This window comes from Vigna unguiculata, chromosome 1 (assembly GCF_004118075.2).
Source record: "Vigna unguiculata cultivar IT97K-499-35 chromosome 1, ASM411807v1, whole genome shotgun sequence".
NCBI lineage: Eukaryota > Viridiplantae > Streptophyta > Magnoliopsida > Fabales > Fabaceae > Vigna > Vigna unguiculata.
In genome coordinates this window covers 32,037,755-32,058,117 of record NC_040279.1, presented here as the reverse complement: position 1 = coordinate 32,058,117, position 20,363 = coordinate 32,037,755, and the positions used below count along the sequence as shown (strand labels likewise).

The 20,363-nt window shown below is 28.6% G+C and overlaps 1 protein-coding gene across 1 annotated transcript; it reads left to right on the top strand.

Annotated features, from left to right (window-relative positions):
- Positions 1-14,710: 14,710 nt before the first annotated feature.
- LOC114190799 lies at positions 14,711-18,720 on the top strand. The gene is made up of 8 exons (XM_028079841.1): positions 14,711-14,924; positions 15,132-15,355; positions 15,450-15,511; positions 16,226-16,447; positions 16,916-17,042; positions 17,215-17,537; positions 17,622-17,766; positions 18,246-18,720. The coding sequence occupies exons 1-8, from the start codon at positions 14,711-14,713 to the stop codon at positions 18,498-18,500; spliced, it is 1,572 nt and encodes a 523-aa protein (XP_027935642.1). The 3' UTR covers positions 18,501-18,720.
- The last annotated feature ends 1,643 nt before the right edge of the window (positions 18,721-20,363 follow it).

The following is a 20,363-nucleotide window of genomic DNA, read 5'->3' as shown; positions in this document are numbered from 1 at the left end:
TTAGAATAATTAATTGATTTTAATTCAATCTAAAGATAATTCAACATTACTTTAAAAAATCCTTATTTTTTGGATTTATTGGTAATTATGTTGTTAATTGAGAAACAAAATATTCACTCTACATGTGAGACATTAGAAAGAAAATGACTGCAGATTTTTTATGTCATGATTTACCTCATTTTTATCTGATTTGAATTATTTAATTATTATAAATGAAAAGGATACTTTTGTATTTTAAAATAAACAAAATAATGATAGTTAAACTAAATAGTAGATGATTTATGATATGTTAATATAATATTTGAGTAATTTAATGAATTTAAATAAGATTTTGAGAAAGACTTAATAGTAATAGTTACAAAGGTAAAATAAATTGTATAATTTCCTTGAAAAATATAAATATTTGTTTATTTTTAAGTTGCAGATATGTTAATAAAAGTTTATTAACAAATTCGAATATCAAATAAATCAGGTTTCACCTTACAGAAATTTTAAACACAAGCCAGTTGAAGTATTGACATCAAAAGTTCTAATCAAATTCCTTAAAGATTTTACATTCTACACTATGAATCTTTTTGTATATTTTAAATTAATACTTTTGCCAAAACTAGCACATATTTCCAAAATCTCTTAAAAAATAAAATTAATATGTGCACGATAATGAAGTATGAAGAAAAAAATAGTTTCATCTCCAAAACAATCAATTTCACAAAACAAGTTGACATTTTCATGTTTTATTTCAAAACATTATTTTGCATAAAAGGTGCATAAAGTAATATAAAAGTTTATCTCTTCGATCCACAACCAATCAATGTTAAATAGTCATTAATAAAATAGCGTAACGGTGTTTATTTTTTATATTATTCACATTTTTTTTAAAATATCCTAATTTTTGTTGCCATAATATATATATATATATATATATATATATATTATTTTGAAGTTAAACATCACAACAAACGTTTCTTTATACCTTAAATAAAGTGTCACTTTAAAGAAGTAACTAGTGAGAGACAAAAACGATATTATTTACTTTTAAAAATAAATATAATAAAAATAACAATACTTGAAAATGTCATAATTCATATTATATTACGATATTTATAAATGTTATTATTTTCAAATGTCGTAATTTAAATATTTAATTATTTTTTTTCACTATATTTATAATTTCAAAATTCAATAAAATATATTTTTAATAATTACAATTCAAAATATATAAAAAAGTATTATGACTCTAAAAAAATTAACAAATTAGTAAAATAATTAAATCTTTTATTCCAATTACATCATTGATGTTGGAAAGATAACAAATCAACATATAAACAAAGAGAACCAAAACACATATCAAATCTTTCATAAATAAATAATACACAAAATAATAAAATGTATAAACAAAGAATAGAGGAACTAGCACACACCAAAAACTTTCAACCTGAAAAAATCTCACTATGAGGAAAAAATCATTGGACCTGCAGTAAAATCTTCGACCAATAATAACTAATTGATACAAAATAAATTCTCTTAGAACTTCCAATGATCAATAGAACATTATTTTCTTCACCAACAAGATACATAACAAACTCCAATGGATACTTAAATAAATAACAGAGGGAACATAATAAATTAGTTGTTATTTCTTTCTTTTTCTTCTTCTTCATTCTCTCTCTCTATCTCATGTTTTTTTCTCTCACAAAAAACACTCACAATTTATATCACTATGTCTCCCACTCTATTTCATCTCTTTAAATCTCATGCAAGGATTGCATATTTTAAATTACATAATGAGTTTGGAGTTCATAAAAAAAATTACCTATTTTATTTTTCTTAATTAAATTAGTAGGACCAATAAATTGGTGACCCACCTAACAATTGTAAATATAAAAAAAAACACACACACACACACAATAAAAAAAAAAATACTCTTATGGTCATTCTTCACGATGATATTTGATCCTCTAACTTTTATCTTCAAGTTCCCAATATATTCATTGTGTAAGCCTTATTGTTTTATCTTCAAGTTTCAAATTTGACTTTTTATCTACCATGCTTGTTTTCTTTCTCCAACATTTTAATGAAAGTTTTGTTGAAAATATCTTAATATAATTTAAAATATATATAATTAAAATATTTTCTTGCGGTTAAAATATTTTAGTATAATTTAAAAAATATATAATTAAAATATAATTGGAACTAAATTGAATTAAAAATACATATGTGAGGACTAAATTGAAATAAATAGATATATCGGGAGCACTAAATTGATATAAGACAATGACACTAAATTGAAACTAAGAGATATATGTGGGACTAAATTGAGATCAAGACAATGACACTAGGTAATGACAATGACACTAACACATGACAGTATCTTACTACGTGGCACTAATAGTGTCACGTGTCACACTAGAGACCAAACACGTGGTAATTTTTTTTTTCAAAAAAAATAAAAAAGAAAAAAAATAAAATGAAAAAAAAACACAAATTGACATGTGACACATCATTCATTTTTTAGTGACCTAATTGAAACATTTTGTCAAGAATTAAAACGTAATTGACACGTATTTAAAAGCGAAGGGCAAACTGACACATGTAAATAAAATTAGGTATCACCCGACTAATTAAACCAGATAAATATGATAATAATATAAATTAATTTTCATTTTAATATTAAAAACTAATAACAATAATAAAATAAAATAATAATATAAATACATTTATATGATAATAGTAAAAATTAATAATCTTAAAATATGGCAAATATATAAAATATGTTAAACTACATTGTTAAATTATTCCTAATTTTGTTTGTGTACTTAAATAGATTTCAATTTTTGTTAATTTTGTTTAATTTAATCTTTTTTAGCTAACACCAATTAAATCATTAATATCGTTTAAATCAAAACTTATCAAGTGGCCTTTATATTTGTATAACTCAGTTGGTAATATAATATAAAAAAATGATATAAAAAAGGAAATAATAAAACCAAAATAAATTATAATTATGCGAAGTGTTCACATAAAAGAAAAAACAAAGATATGATAGGATACAGTATAAATTATGTTTAAACGATACTTTATCAATACAATATTACGTAACATTTTCTTAAAAAAAATACTCGTGATTTATATTCGTCTACGAATTATGCAAATTATATAAAAATGTAACTATATTAAAAAAATGAATTTCATTAATATAACTACTTTTTCTATAATATAGAAAATTTATGTAACATTTTTAAACTACAATTAATATTTATAAATATTCATATAATATTTTTTAATTTTAATATTTTATTAACCAGTATAATTTTAATTAACATGACATAAAAATATGAATACATATACAACAGTATATTACGTAAAAACTATGATATATATATATATATATATAAATTTGTATTTGAATAATAACTTAATTAATTCTTTGGTTCCATACTATGCTTTGGTCATATATATTTTTTATTTGGTTTTTTAGTGCATGTTGTTAACTCATTTTAAATCCAAAGATGATGACGCTAGCATGATGACACCATTACTTATACGATAGGAAAATTGTAAACTTAATAACGTCATTCAGAATGTCATGTGGCATATGACATGATTAGAAATTAAAATAAGAAAAGTGTTGTGTTTAAAGATCACAATAAAAAAATAATAAGTTGAGGGGACGAAAATAAGTAAAGATGTATTTTCTGAGAATACAGTCTTAAAAAATATTTATGTAGACTAAATTAAAAATAACATTTATAAAAAAGAATTATAATTGTTAAATATCTTATATTTATGGTTTAAATACACATTTGGTTCCTATTTTTATCAAAATTATTCAATTTGGTCCATATTTTCGTTGTTTGTTCAATTTGGTCATCGTTTTGGTAAAACCGCATTTAATTGAGTCCTTTTGGTAGACGGAATTAAAAATTTTAACGACACAATGACATGGTGTAATTGTTTGGACTACGTGTCAGTTTTTTGAATACGTGATGGCACACATTGACATAGTGTATCGTTAAATAAAAATTGGGGAAAAAAGTTAAATAAATTAAAAAGTTAAAAATGGTAAAGTGAAAAACAATTAAACCTTCAAGCACAATGAACTTAGGCAATCAAATGTGGTTTTACTGCAGCGAGAAGTGATAACTGTGGAGAGCAATCAATTGAGTGAAGAATTGAAATTTATCATTGGAGAGGGTGGAGAGCATTCGAGAGATCGCGAAAACTAGGGTTGGTCAGAAAGGGGAAAATTAGGGTTTTTGCGATTGGAGACAACATTAGTTAGGCTTCGACATTGCGGTTGGACATTTAGGCCTGTTTTGTAGTAATTTTGTAGTAATTGGTACTCTGTTTGTTAACTTTTTTTGTCCAGCACACTTTTGTTTAACATCTAAATTGCATGACTTTAACAGATTTTGATTGCACTTGAATGAATATTGGTCTCCAGTAGTGGAGTTGTGATTCGCATTTGGACTTGTGTGACTGGCAGATTTTGTATGTTCAATATGGATTCAATTATATTTTGGTATATTTTGCACTTCTGATTGACAGGTTGTGTTATAAAACAGGGACTCTATTCAACAGTTTAAACTTAAAACAAGGACCAAATTAAACATTTTAAACATAAAATAGGGACCAAATTGAACATTTAAACTTAAAATAGGGACCAAATTGCACATTTTAAACGAAAATATGGACTTAAATGGACTTTTTTAAACAAGAGTTGGGATGGAATTAAACAACGTAAACCAACATAAAGATTCATTCATGCAGAACAAAATACACATTACTCAACCCTGCTTCATCACCAACACACACAACATTCATAACTTACAACCCTGGTTTTTTACATTCATAACTTCAACACCCACAAAACATCATCCTCACCTACACACATTGAATTTTTAACATTACTGGCACCATGACTACAAAGATTACAACAACAACAATAACTAATCCTAAGAAAAATTGATTCGTTTTCTTCATAGCCCTCACAAAAATCTCCAGTTCAAAAATCTTCATCCTTTGCTGGGCTATAATACCATCTCTTTCATCACAAAATTCTTCATCACACCACTTGAAGTAGTTACACCACACATTATCACTGGAAGCAGCACTCTTGAACTTAGAACAACCCCAAAATTGTCTACCATTATTCTTCAAAGTTCTTGCCACTCGAAGCACTGCAACTTCTCCACATTTGCAAATGGGGATTAAACCCATACCCTTGTAACCACGAATATGAGACCCACCGCAACTTGGTTGCCCCCAACTGTTACAACAAGAGGAGGAAGACGAATGGTGATGAGACATACCTCTCAAACGCCAAATTCGAATCACCAACTGGATTCTTCCCCAACTGGATTAGCCACAGTTTTGCTTCAAACCTCTCAAACCCTAATTTCTTCCCCAAATCAATTTCCCTAACTTTTAAACTTCCAACGGCCATAAAAGTTCATTGTGCCAATGTCACAGCCCAAAAACTGACACGTAGCCCAAACAATGACACCGTGTCACTGTGCCGTTAACAATTTTAACTCCGTTTGCCAAAAAGACTCAATTGAATGCGATTTTACCAAAACGAGGACTAAATTGAACAAACAACAAAAATAGGGACCATATTGAATAATTTTGACAAAAATAAAGACCAAATGTGTATTTAAACCTATACTTATTTGTATGGACTAATAATTCAATTAAAATAGTATTTAATTATATTCTTTAATATTTTAAATTTAAGTTAATAATATATCACAAATTATATTAAATATTTTCTTTCGTGCTTTATATATAATAAATGAACTTAAAGATTTGTTTAATATGTTTGAACTCTTCAAATAACATAAGAGTTTAAGACTTCATCTAACATACAAATGTTAAGAAAGATAATTTATTCTAGTCAGATTCGATTCGAATTGATTATTTAGTGAGTTAATCTGATATAAAACTCATTTATTAACGAGTCGAAAAGATTTAAACCCGCCTCCCGATCGTACCACCTAAATAACCATACCCACCTAAATAACCATCATCTTACCCTTCTTTTGTTTTTAAAGCATTGCATGCCCTTCGGTGTCTTTGGAAAGAAAGTGAAGAAACTCAGACAACACACACAAAAACTACTCATAGTGGGCACCGAAGACCATTTTAGAGTTTGCAATTATTTCTCTAGTCCAGATTTTCTATTTAATCTGTAATACTGTATTTCTAGTATACTAAAGAAGTTTTTGATATATTTTAAAACATTAAAATTATTGTTTATCAGTAAATCTTGAAAAATTCAATAAAAACAGCATCAGAAACTCAACTGATGAGAATCTAAATTATTATTTTTGCTTGTTTTATAAGATTGTCTTGTAAGTTATTGGTATTAAAGGATTTTGTTGCCTGAATTGTAGGATTTAAAGTTTTGCCAATAAAAGGAAATGGAAAACATAAAGCAAAGCCCCCACCTTGAAATGCCTGAGCAGATGATTCTGGTATGCTATGGAATTATTCAAGAAAGTGATCCTTCAATTGCCATGACGGAACTTAGCAATTATTATCACAAACACTGTCGGCCAAGATAAAAAAAATTATTACAACCATACAACATGTAATTGTCTCACCTTAAATAATAACTTTGTTGTCTTGTTTTTACAGTCTTCCAATATAATGTTTCCATAATAAGAGAGCATTGACATTTGAAATACTTTTTTTACACAATAATCTTTTATAAATTTAAATGATTAAGTAAGAACGTAAGGACTATTTTAAAATTTGTGATTAGGAATTTGTAATTTCATTGTTCCAACATATGGATTTACTACAATATAAAGGATTTTATGTATTTAAAAATTATAAATACCATATATCTTTAAATTTTTATGGTGAAATGAAATGCACCCATCTATTATTCTGTTTTACACAACTATGAATAAAGTGTATTTTACTGAAAAAGAATGTTAATTTTATGAGAAACCATTAAACATAAAAAAAAAAACATTTGATACTAAGTCATTATTAAAAATAGTAAATAATTATTATTTGTAATATATTTCTTTAAATAGATAAATGTTAAATATTTGATAAAAGAAAAAAAAACGTAAGTGATGGAGGATATGTGTTTAATAATCCACTTTTTCTAGATAAAGTAAAGTGAAATTGTGAATAAAAAAATTTCAAAACTACTATATTAATCGGCGAGTAAGCCAACAAAGAAAGAGATAATAATTGGATTAAAATATAAATTGTAATACTTAATTCATTGTAACTTTTTCTTTTTTTCCAATTTCACATTTATCCACATATCTAAAACTATAGGTAGTTATTCTATGCATTTTGAGTATGAATACTAAGTTTAGCGTTATGACATTCATTCCTTGATAAATCTAAACATGAATATTCATATCTTTAGGAATTTGGTAATTGGAAAATTATCTCTTCAAACATGTACAAATAGAAATAGGAATATAATACAAATAAATTTTTATTTTTCATAGTAATTTTGTGCTTTTCTTTTTTTTTTTCATATTATTCCATCTGAAATTTTATTGAATAACCACACATATAATTTAGTGTTGAGAATTTAAAATTGAGTTGAAGTTCTACATTAGATAAATATGAAAAGGGTGAGTAGTGTATAAATATTAAAACTAATAAATTTATTGTCTTAACATTTTTAATTAAAGTTTATGTCAATATATAATGTAAATTAACCTCATATTTCATCTGGTGTTTATCTCTTCATAAGTAATTTTTTTTCTTAGAAAAATGTGTCATAATTTATGAACTTCATCTATAAGGTAATAAAAAAATTAAAGTAATTAGTTTTTACAACTTTTTAATCTACAAAACTATAATAAGATTTGTAATGCTTTTTTTTAACGACTCCGAAATATTTGTTTATTTTTTATTTTATAAATTTTTCTTAAAATATCTACAGATACTTGTTAACACGTATAAATATATAAAAAAAGCGCACGGATGATTTAGTTTGAGTGTTAAACATAAACCCTAGTGTTTATTGTTAACAAAACTTTTTTAAAAAGTCAAAATTTTCTAAACTAGGAATACTAGAATTTATGTCATAAAAAAGTTGTTATATTTTTGACAAGTTTAACTTATTTATAAAACTATGTTGTATTAACAATTATTAATAGAGTTTTTATGATAAAAATAATGTAATTTAAAATTTTTAAAATAGTTGAATAAGTTGATCAAAGATTACAATAATTAGAATGAAGGGAAGCGAAAAACAAATACATCACGTATGTACTGTTTTACATTTTTATTTAATTACAAATTATTATAGTAATATATGAAAAAAAATAACGTTATTTTTTTTTATAGACTTTCTAATAAGCGCATTAAAGAAATAATAAAAAATTCAGAATAAAAGTAAAAAGGTCTCAAATATTTAGATGGAATTATTTTGTGAGAATAATTTGTATACATAAAAATAAAAGGCCACAGAATTTATAAAAGTCTAACCAATAAAATTATATTCATTGAAATTTATATCCACTCCTACCAAAGATGACATCCTATAAACAACACATAGTAGTACATTTACACAACAAAATTATCGATAGAAATTCCTCCGTTAAAGTATCATTTTCCAACCGAAGTGTACAATAAATAATTCTCTTTTAAGTATTATTTCTTTATGATAGTTTTAAAATGTAGTAATATTACCTAAAATATATCAGTAGATAGTATTGTTACTGGTAGTCAGAATTAAAATAAAATAATATTAATATAGTAGATAAATTCCATGTTTTTAACTTAATTGTAAACTACTTCAAAAATAAATTAAATACATATGTTTTTAAACATAAACATGATTACGAAAAATTTGTCTTTTTTATGTGCCTCTCACAATCCAAAAATTGTAAATCTCATTTCACACTGTTAAGTAACTCACATATACACACTATTTACACTGGATTTCAGTGATTAGAAGTGAAAGGAAGAAAAAGAAAAAAGAATTTCCGGAATTAAAAAATGCTAACAACAATGGGAAGTGTAGCATAGAGTAAGAAAAAGTACTTACCAAGTTAAGAATTTGTGTTTTAGGAGTGTTTCAATTATTGTCACTTTTGACAGAATTTACTAATAGGATCACAGTTTTTGAGGTGAAGATCCTTGAAATGTGAAAATGAATTTCCATTAGGTGGGTTCCCAACATGATCCATTGCTCTTGGAATTACATAATCAAAGCTTTATTCAGCAGAGCTTTGCATGACAACCTGTTGCCACCCCCTCTCCCATTTCCCAACAAATCTCATTTTCCACCTACAATTTTCCTATCAAAACTTCACGTGGTATACATTTTTGGGCCAGACACTTTTTTTACCACATTTTGAAGATGTTCTTCACTTATTCAACTCCGATTCAAAGGTCGAGATGATCCAAATATCTTCTAATATTATATACTTTTATGTTTTCGATTCTCATTTGTTCAAGAATGCACCAACTTATCTAAAATATACAAGTTTGAGTTTAACTATCATTTTGAATTGAATCCACACTGGATGGATGATTGGAAGATATGAACTGCATATAAAAAGCAATAAAAGGGGAAGATCTCAGTTCTGAGGTTTGAAACACTGTCTTCTATATCACAGCTGGAACAATCATGTGCTGAGATCATATGGCCATTATTACTTTTTCCTCTTTTTGTTATGTTCTTGAGCATATTAACCACTACTTGATCCATTATTTAATTAATTATTTGCAACTTTTCATGTTACATTTCCCCCTCATATACTATTACTCTCCCCTTTTTGTTCATATATGTTTATACTTTTTAACCAACCTTTCTTAATTCATTAAACTTGTGTGCTCCAAAATTGGCATATTCAGTGGTATATGGTCCTTAATGACTGATCACCATCACAATTTTTTATCCACATTAGTGGCAAACAAAAGTGAATTCCTTTACTTGAGAGAGGAGAATAAAGCCAAGGTCAAAACCTTTAAAAATAAGGAATCTCAAGGCATTACAAAATATCATTATATTAATTGAATGATACTTAACTTCCAATATCAGCAATTTTGTTTAGAGTACCAAGTGAGTCTAGGGGTGCCCTCTATTCAAATTTTAAACTGAGGGTATAGGTAGTATTTTAATTAAGGCCAATAACCTAATCTGAAATATATCTACTTTCAACATCGACGTGGTTCCGTTTGTGAGAACTAAAATGACAGTTTAACCTTGATTAATTAGAGACAATTCGAATACACAATTTTTGTGCAAACAAGAATTGTTGTTAAGGAAAGTGTGGTGCGCAAGAAACAAGAGTGTAGAAAGTGGACTCCAAATTGCATCACATGGCCCAAGAAAGAAAGCATCTGGTCTGAAATTTACGTATATAAGGACATCCCTCTGGTAAAATAATGCATGGCATGATCATGTAAAAAACTGTATCAATTTCTCTCCCTCTTCATCGTGCACGCGTCAAAGTTGTGGGGAATGTCATCTGGTTCGAGATCATTCATTGAGACAGAAACACGTTACATAACTTTGTCGAGTGATTTCGGACCAGGCTTCATTCCCCTCAGCTACATGCTCATCAACAAAGTGAAGAACTGGTATTTATGTTGGGTTGGTTGAGAATTGGATCAGCTACTATACTAGCAGGTAGGCATACTCAGGTGACTCACCGATACAACTCTTTCTTTTTCTTATTCTCTCTCTCCAATTCAAAAGCCTCTTATTGCTGATAATAATGGCAACTGTAATTACCGCATTCTTCATTGGATTTATGTACTTATGTCCCACTTACTGAGATTATGGCGTTATGAGTGGTTTCGATTTACAAGGGTGGAAAAAACAAGTGTTTGTATAAAACTATTTTATGTTTATAGGTTCAAAATTCATTGAGGACAACAGTTTCTGTTTGAAAGTTTGCTGATATATATATTTTTCTTAAATGTTGATTAATTTTTGGGCACATTTTGCTTTTTTTTTTTGAAATTATATTTTAACTAAGTTTTGTTAATAAATGTTTGAAAATGCACACATGACGACATATTAATGGAGGAAAGAAAGGTTTATTGTGACTTGAGAAGTAAACTTTGTCGACCTCTGTCAAAAAATTGTTCTCAAATATCATAATCTTTTTACTTTTTTTATCTTATGCATTCAACTTGGAATCATTATTAAAAAAATTTATATTACAGATAAATTTTCTTACAAACTTTTAACAAATTTGTAATAAAATACTTTTTCTTGCAATTTTTTAAAAAAATCTTAATTGGCAGGTAAATATTTCTTACAAAATTATAAAATTTATAAGTATTTCTTATAAAATTTGTTGCGAAAAGTGTTTTATACAAAATATTTTGCAAAAACATTGATAACAATTTTTTGCAATTTTTTTTAAAACAAATTTTTTAAGTATTTTCTAAAAAAAATCAAAATAAAATTGATACGAAATGTGAGTTGTTTTAGTTCTGAATTAAATGACTTCGGTGTTAATATTTTTGAAAAGTATATTTATTTCAAATTTAAAAGTGTCTATGAATTACCTTGTGTGACTTAATAATTCTTTTAACCGAAAAAAAAATCACTATTTTTATTGAAGATGAAAGACTTAATACAATATAGAAATCAAATAAAAAACATGGTGACTAGAAAATAATACAGGAAGTACGAATAATAATTTATTTGTCTTACTAAAACTAACTATATGATTCTACAAATTTTCAAACCTTTCTTATATTTAAAAAATAGGGTTCGCAAAATGGGATATTGTCTCGATTTTGTTTATTTTATTGTTGATTCGAAAAAATAAATTGAAATAGGTACATTTCTCATACTTAAAATAAAGTAATATCTCCGTAAAAACAAGTTGATAAATAAGTTTACTCATTTTATGTTTGGTTGAAATCAAAAATTGAATTTTGACTTAGGTCAATTTGATATGGACTCATTGTCACTTAATTCAAAATTAGCTTTTAATTCATCTGGACTTGGTTCTTTACTTGTTTTTGTTTGACTCAGGTTTCGACAACTTGGCTCACCTTGGTTTTGATTTGATTTGGTCTAACATAGATTTGTCTTAGCTTTGTTTGAAAATGACTTGGTCTACTCAGTTAAATCTGAGTTAATATTGACTTAGGCTGATGAGGACTAGTCTGACTCAGCCTAAGGTGAATCCAGGTTAACTAAGTTTGACCAAACCAACTTGAGTTCAATCTATTTTAGCTCTACCTAGGCTTACTGGCTTGGTCTCGACCCTAAATCAACGTGACGGGACAACCTAAGCTTGGCCTAACATGAATCTAAACTAACTCAACTTGAATTTGACGTAAACAAATTTGACCTAAAGTGGAAACATGTTAGTTTTGCCTTAAATGGATTAGGATGACTCGACTCAAGTTGGGCTTGAGTTTACTCTGGATGTGGACTTGGGTCATCTCAACCCTACATAGATTTGACTCAACTCAATTTGACTTATCTCAACTTGATTTGTGACCATTCCGACTAGACTAGACTTGGGTCCGACTTGACCCTATATGGCCTAATTCTGGTCAACTTATGTGCGACCTAACTCAAGGCTAGGTTTGTCGAGCCTAATTGAGATTTGGCTTGGTCTAGCCTAATATGCGTATGACTCAGCCTATCTTGCGTCTGATCCTAACTAACTTTTTATGACTTGGCTTTAATTCAACTTTATCTTGTAGGAATTAGATTCAACTTATCTAGACCATTCCTTACTTATGTCTACTTGACCTTACATTTGTTAACTTAAACTGATTTCAATTTATGTTGATTTGAAATCTTTTAAATTTAAAAATGATTCAATTTAAATTTAATTAAACGAGTTGTACTAATTCCAAAATTATAGATTTAAATTTAAAATAAATCTATATTTTAGCGACCAATGATAATTTTTATTCATAATAGTGACTATTTTAGTAATCAATAATTTTAATTTTGTAAATTGATATCTAAATTGGTTACTATAGTGACTAGCAACTTTTGATCACTAAAATTGGTTGTTAATAAGACCTTTTCTTGTAGTGTTTTCTTTAGTAGTTAAAACCTTGAAAGCTAAATTTTTATAAACTAATTTAGAGACTAATTATAATTTTTTATTCATAATATTAACTATTTTATATCAATAATTTTTTATTTTGTAGATTGATCACTACAGGGATTAACAATTTTTTGTGAGATCACTAACATTGGTTGTTAATAAATATTTTCTTATAGTGTATGCGTATTAATGTAAGAGTTATATATTACAATATTACATAAATTAATTTTCATATGAAAATTACTCAAATAGTTTTGGGCTTTTTTAATATGACAAAAAGAGGCACGATTGATATATAATTTAGACCTTAGGGTGTGTTCCTTTTTGACGGGTGAATATGGGAAATAGTGTGAAAATGAATTTGTGTAGATTTAAATAGATAAATTTTTGTGTTTTTTTGAGTGAATTTAGAAAGTAAAGTGAGTGGATTTATAGATAAATTTTATAAAATTTAGAGAGATTTGATTGATGTGATAAATAAAGTTAATTGTAAAAATAGATAGAATTAGGAAATTACTAAAATATCAATGAAAAAAGAGAATAATTTTGTAATTTGATGTTATAAAAATAATTATAATTAATTAATACAAATTAAAAAATATATATTAAAATTGTATGAAATTTTAAAATAAAAAAATTAAATTTTTATGAATGTAAAAAAAATTATACAATTAAATTTTAAACAAAAATTATATAAATAAAGTTAAAAAAATTGTAAAAAAAATGAGAAGCAATCAAAAACACGTGAAAATTGGATGGCACGTGATAAGGATACTATGGTAAAATCACAAGTTATCCCTTCAAATCTTCTCACCTTGATTAGATGAGGATCATCATACATCCTGCATTTTCATTCTTTGACTTCCACGCAAATCGCTGCATAGGAATACATGCAATCTCTCAAGTCTGTTCTCTCAAACTCCTCTCAACAGGACCAACCATGCATAGAAATACAGTGTTAGAGATTAACAAGATACATATATCGTGTAAGTACATTTAAAAGGAACGAGTAATGCAAAGCGAGTTTTTATTATCCATTTTAAGTAGTATCAGTTTTGGATTTCATTATAATAAATATATATATATATAATTAACCTACAATTATGAATTTGTATGAAAAATGATAATGTTTTATATTTCCAACAATGAGGAAACATTTTCCTTTTACATACGTATGACCCATAGACAAATGTGCATTGACGTGTCAATTTTGTAATCTATTCCAAACAAATATAACAATGAACAGAATAATAATACATTCTTAACCTATTTTTGTTATTAATTAATATTTATTAAAATTATGAACATCATTTATCATTTCAAAAGATTAATTTGGATTATTTCATGAGTTTTTTTGTAATTTTAAATTAATAAAATTATATTTAAAGACGTGTGTTGAAAAAATATGATGAAGAACTTCATCAAACAACTACAGAATCAAATCTTCAAAAAAAAGACAGTGTCAAAAGACACAAAATTCTCCTTCATTGCAGCTCCTGTGGCCTCTGGGTCTTTTGTTTTATGGGAGATATGCAGAAAGGTAAACTCGGAAAAATAAAACAAAGGAAAACTCAAGTCTCATGCGCATCTTGTAGTTGATTTGTTAAAATTTTTTTTCATTAGTTTTTTCTCTATATTTATTCATCAAAATATATAATTCCTCATGCAATGTGAATTGAATTACGATGGTTTTCTCCCCTCACTCCCCTCAAACTTGTTCAGATTATGATGTCAAACCCAGTTTTACACAGATCACCGTAGCCATTTCTGTGGGGTTGTTCTTTATCGTGATCTTTCACTTTCGTCTGAAACATTCTAGAGATCGAAAGATCATCCCACGTATAAGATTATCACGCGCAAGCCACGTCCCAAAGCTTGAAAGATTCTCGCATTACGTAGGTAATAATGTTTGTTTTTCCATTTCTTTTCGATTATATACATGGATCCACAAACATGTATATCGTTCTGAAATTATGTTGCAAATGTTATGTTGTTTTCTAAAGCAATAACAATAACAATAATTGGCTTGAATAAAATGTGCTTTATTATAGAAAAATGGTATAACTATCACCATTTTCCTTATTTGAAAGTTCTCTGATTCTGCAGCTAGGCAAATGGGGTTCAAAGACAGAAGATTTTGTCCCCATCTATGTAGATTAGCTTCTGAATACATAAGGAAATACGAGGGACTTGAAGATGATATATACGCCTTTTTTGAGAATGAACCCGATGCAGATTCACTTTATGTGAAACTGGTTGAGGAGTTTGAGAGATGCATTCTTAGTTACTTAGCATTTCATTGGAACTACGGTGACACAATTATGAGTCAGGTATTGTGATGCTTACTCATATAATAATTAATCTAAAATGGCTTATCTGTACAATACTCGGTGAAACCGTGTTTTCTTTCTGATTAATATGCAGGTGTTGAGCTCGGAAAACGAGCCAAAAAAGAAGCTCAAGCACATAGTTATGGCAGCAACTAGGTGTGTATTATTGGTATTATGTGGTGGTACTACCATTAAAACTAAAAGTTCTTCCAACAAATTCAATAAAATTTGTCTTTCTATCTATTTTATTCAAAACTTCTCCACATCACCTACCTTTTACTGAGTTGTTTTCTCCTAATCATATTTATTACAGTGTTACACACTCCATTAAACTTATCTCTTAAGCTCACCATGATAACAAAATAATAACTATAGTATTTTCTATTTTCCTTAAATTACTTCAGTTGTTGGTTCTTTACCGAAAACCCTACTAACATCAAGAGCTTCCTTAGGTTTACCTTTATTCTCATTCTTGTCTTAAAAAATTCATAAAAAGATTTTACCTTGGGAAAGTTTTCATAAGCTAGAATATAATCCAAATTTTACTGATTATGTGTTCCTTTTAGTGTTCTGGTGCATGACTGAAAAGATAAACAGTTTTAAACAATGCAGGTTTAGGGAAAAAAATAGTTTTTGCTTCTCATCACTTGAAAGGAAATATCCAAACCTCTGTTCAAATGCATTTGTTCATGTCAATTTAGTGGGATGAAATCCTACAAGTTAATGAAACAAGACTTATTCTCTATGGTTCCAAAAAAGCTGGATATTTGTAGTTAAATGATTTACAATTATCATTGTCTTAGATACAATTATATTAGGTTTGGTTGAGCTTAAATTTTTTTCTGAGGCAAATAATTTTGAATTACACAGAGAGCAAAGGTTCGAGAGACTTGCCAAGAATCTGAAGGTGGCTAGAGTTTTTAATACCTTAGTGGAAGAAATGAAAGCGATGGGAATTGCTACAACTGATGATTCTCAATGTACAGAGGTGATGGCTCCAGTAGCTCATAGCGATAGGAGCCCAGTGCTCCTTTTAATGGGTGGAGGCATGGGAGCTGGCAAGAGCACCGTGCTCAAGGATATTCTCAAAGAGTAAGTGTAAGACCTAGTTTGTTTAGTGTTTTCGGAAACGGTTTTTCATTTAGTGTTTGTATACTCAGCACATTTCGGCTGTTCAAAAATTTGTTCATGAACAAAGTACTCCAAGAAAACATCTACGTTGGTTTTTTTTTACATATTTAGGACAATTGTGTCTATATATTACGAAAATGATCAAGTCACCAAAATATTACTGATCATGAACTGAATTGTGTGGACTCATACGACTTTAAAAGCAAGGTTATGACGACTTTATATAACTTTTGTGTAAGTGTATGAAATAGTGAGACTTTGACTTGTCCATTTTTGTAAAATTTGAGCAAATTTGTCCTAGATATGTAAAAAATACTCATCTTTGTTTGTTTCCCTGTTTTCAACGATAATTTGTGCTAGCAATAGGTTTTAATTATGAATAAACGACAATGAACTAATGATGTTTGTCTGTAAATGAATTTTGAACAGACCTTTCTGGGCAGGAGCAGCCGGGAATGCCGTAATCATTGAGGCAGATGCGTTCAAAGAATCAGATGTGATCTACAAGGCCCTGAGCTCAAGGGGTCACCATGACATGATTCAAACAGCAGAACTGGTTGAGACTCTTTAATTTTCTGCTCTAGCCATTGCAATAAAAGTAGGAATTGGTAGATGTTAGTGTAGCATTATTCAATTCCAAATCTTTTGAAATGGTAACTTTTTCAAGTCCAAAGTGGTTCATCCACTTCACATTTGCATTGGATTGTTTGATTTTTCTTTCCAAACAGGTACACCAATCATCCACAGATGCAGCCTCATCACTCTTAGTTACAGCACTAAATGAAGGACGAGATGTGATCATGGATGGCACACTGTCCTGGGTGCCCTTTGTTGTGCAGACAATTACAATGGCTAGGAACGTTCACCGTCGACGTTACCGCATGGGAGCTGGCTACAGAGTGAAGGATGATGGAAGTGTAATTGAAAACTATTGGGAGAGAATTCAAGGCGAAGAGCCTGAACAAGTTGAAGGCAAAAAGCGAAAACCATATAGGATAGAGCTTGTTGGTGTAGTATGTGATGCTTATCTTGCAGTTGTTAGAGGCATAAGGTCATTTTCAAATTCTTCAATTTCTGATCAACATATTCATTAGTTTCACTTTGGAGATTAACATCTTAATTTGAATGTAAACAGGAGAGCTATCATGTGCAGAAGAGCAGTGAGAGTAAACTCACAGTTGAAATCACACAAGAGATTTGCTCAGGCATTTATGACTTACTGTCAACTAGTAGATAATGCACGACTATACTTCACAAATGCATTGGAAGGTCCACCCAAGGTACACATTTCCCTTTTCTTCTGCCGATAAAGTCAAATTTTTTATTTATTCGGTGTACACAAATTATTGATGCAACTGTTAGTCAATAACAAAATGGATCCCACCATTTGCCGAGAGAGAAATTTAGCCTCATGAATGAAACTAGTGTGTATCAGTAAGAGAGAGATAAACAAAGAAGAGTGTTTTTCTTTTAATCCATTGCATCAAAATTCACAGAAAAATATGGATATCTTAACTCAGATCTTATTGTTGTTAAATCATTATAGGATAGACATGTGATCGAATCTCTGATGACATGCTTAAAGGAACAATATTATCTACTGAGTAACGAACTATGTTGATCACAAGATGATAAAAGTATTTAAGACATGAAACTTTGACACAACAAACTACAAATGTTGTTATCCATGCATTAATCATTTGATTAATATTGGTTGAAGATCTATTTTGGTATTACTGAGCCCATAATTGTTGTAAAGTTAATAGGATGGAAAGACAGAGACAAGACACTGCTTGTTGATCCAGATGAGTTCGACTGTTTGAAGAGGCTTGCGAAGTTGAACGAAAATGCGAACTCCATTTATGAACTTTACAAGCACCCCAACCCAGCTTGTGAAGCTGGATCAGTATGGAAAGACATCGTATTGTCTCCTTCAAGGTTGAACATTCAACAGGAGCTCAAGTACTCCATCCAAAGAATTGAAAGCGTCAGATACAGCTTCACCCTTGAGTAACAGATCAAATTCTTCAACCAAAACCACCTTTCTAAAATCTCTCACTGCACACATTTCATGTTATACCCACCTTCATTACTTTACATGTATAAACAAATAGCATCTAGTGTTAATCTTACAGGATATTTTAATTTAATTGTCTTACACAAATTGAAACACACATTTCCTAAGTTAATGTTCAGATACAACTTAATGATCAAAAGGATAATTCAAACACCCTTCTGGGGCAGATTCTTTTATAGTTGAGAGTGAATCTTTATTGTGCTTTTAGACCCTTTTATTTTATAGAATTATTGGAAATATTTCGGAAAACAAGGACTAGTGTTTTTCATGTGGATATGAAAATCATTATGTTGTGGCTCATTCACTAAAGCGTTTTTTGTTTTTTTTTTTTTCTGGAAAATATCAGATTACATATGAAACATGTTCGTATGGAGCTAATCGGAACAATATTTAGTGATAAAGTCAATTTGTGAAAAGAAAATTATTACTTTCTAAATTCTTTTAATTTATGTTGAAAATTAATTTTAATTTATGGAAGACTATTCTAATTCTCTTTGTTAGGAGTTCTTATAAGGAAGTATATCCAAATTTAATAAATCATTAAAAAACTCAGAAAACTGAAATTTAGCAAAATAGATATCTATTACCATGCTTTGTCTGCCACAAAAATATAAAAGGAGAAGGGGAAAAAATGAAAGAAGAAAGATTATAGGAAAATGAAGGGAACTTTTATCAACTCATAAATGTATGGGTTGCAAAAAAAACAAAAAACAGAGCACACTTTCTGCAGACGAAAAATGTAAGTTGCACTTACCTTCAAAGCCAAAGGAAAAAGTGGTTCAAATTCGCATTAGTTTCTAAATTTTATTCAAGCAAAATTTCTTTCTCACACCGATTTTCTCTGCAACACGTTAAGTTCTCTTTTTTGCCTTAGAAATTTGCAGTCAATAAAATCAATTACTTTGAATTTCATAACAACGAAAAAGTAAACTCGTTTTATGAAAAAACCAATTAAAAAGCCATGTGTACCACGTAGGTGAGAAGTAACAACACATCATGAGCGTCAATGTTAAGTTTGTTAAAACTGATGTGTCTGATATAATCCAATCAAAAGGGATGAATTGATTATTTTGGTTTTTCAATGAATTTAAGGAAATCTTGATTACTATTTCTAATCTTTAAAACTCAGATCACCAGTTTTTAAAATTTATAGTTAATGGACTGATTTAATCAATTAGGAAACATAGAAGATGAAAGAAACAAAAGAGCACAATAATTTTTATACTTGTTCGATTCAAAATGAACAATAGAGTTACAATAGTCCAATCTTTTCCTAGGCAACCTGAGCTTAAGAGCATCCCACTAAATTAATAGAGTTACAAGAATTACAAAAGCATCTATATAATTCAAGACCCTAAAGAGTAAGGAGCTTGATCTACAAATCAAGAACTCCCCTAGATGCAATGCCTCCACACAATTGCACCTAGACCTTCACTCACACAGTGAATCAACAATGAACAAAAATACAATTCAAAAGAGAACAAGGAACGAATACACCTAATGGATGTGCAGATGTGACACTCAATCCTAAAGTCAAGTTTGACCCTCCAAGATTGAATCCATCATTAATCTTCTTGAATGTCCAATTGAATGATCTCCAAGAAAGCAAGAACTCTGTGAATCTCAATCTCAGAAAGATCTCTTCTTGATTCAGTTATGTGTAACCTTCAAATTGATTTTCAAATCTATTTTTAAATAAGAGTTCTGCTAGTGAGATTAGTAGATTAGGAGATTTACCGAATCAATTATCGTGGGTGAATTTTCACTACATCAGTACAGTGCCCTCTAATAGTCCATTAG

Bases quoted from the DNA above. Each gene is read 5' to 3' on its own strand.
- LOC114190799 (XM_028079841.1), top strand. From the start codon at position 14,711: ATGGTTTTCTCCCCTCACTCCCCTCAAACTTGTTCAGATTATGATGTC. The intron at 16,448-16,915 runs GTAAGTGTAAGA...AATTTTGAACAG, and splicing joins CTCAAGGATATTCTCAAAGA to ACCTTTCTGGGCAGGAGCAG. The intron at 17,767-18,245 runs GTACACATTTCC...ATTGTTGTAAAG, and splicing joins CATTGGAAGGTCCACCCAAG to TTAATAGGATGGAAAGACAG.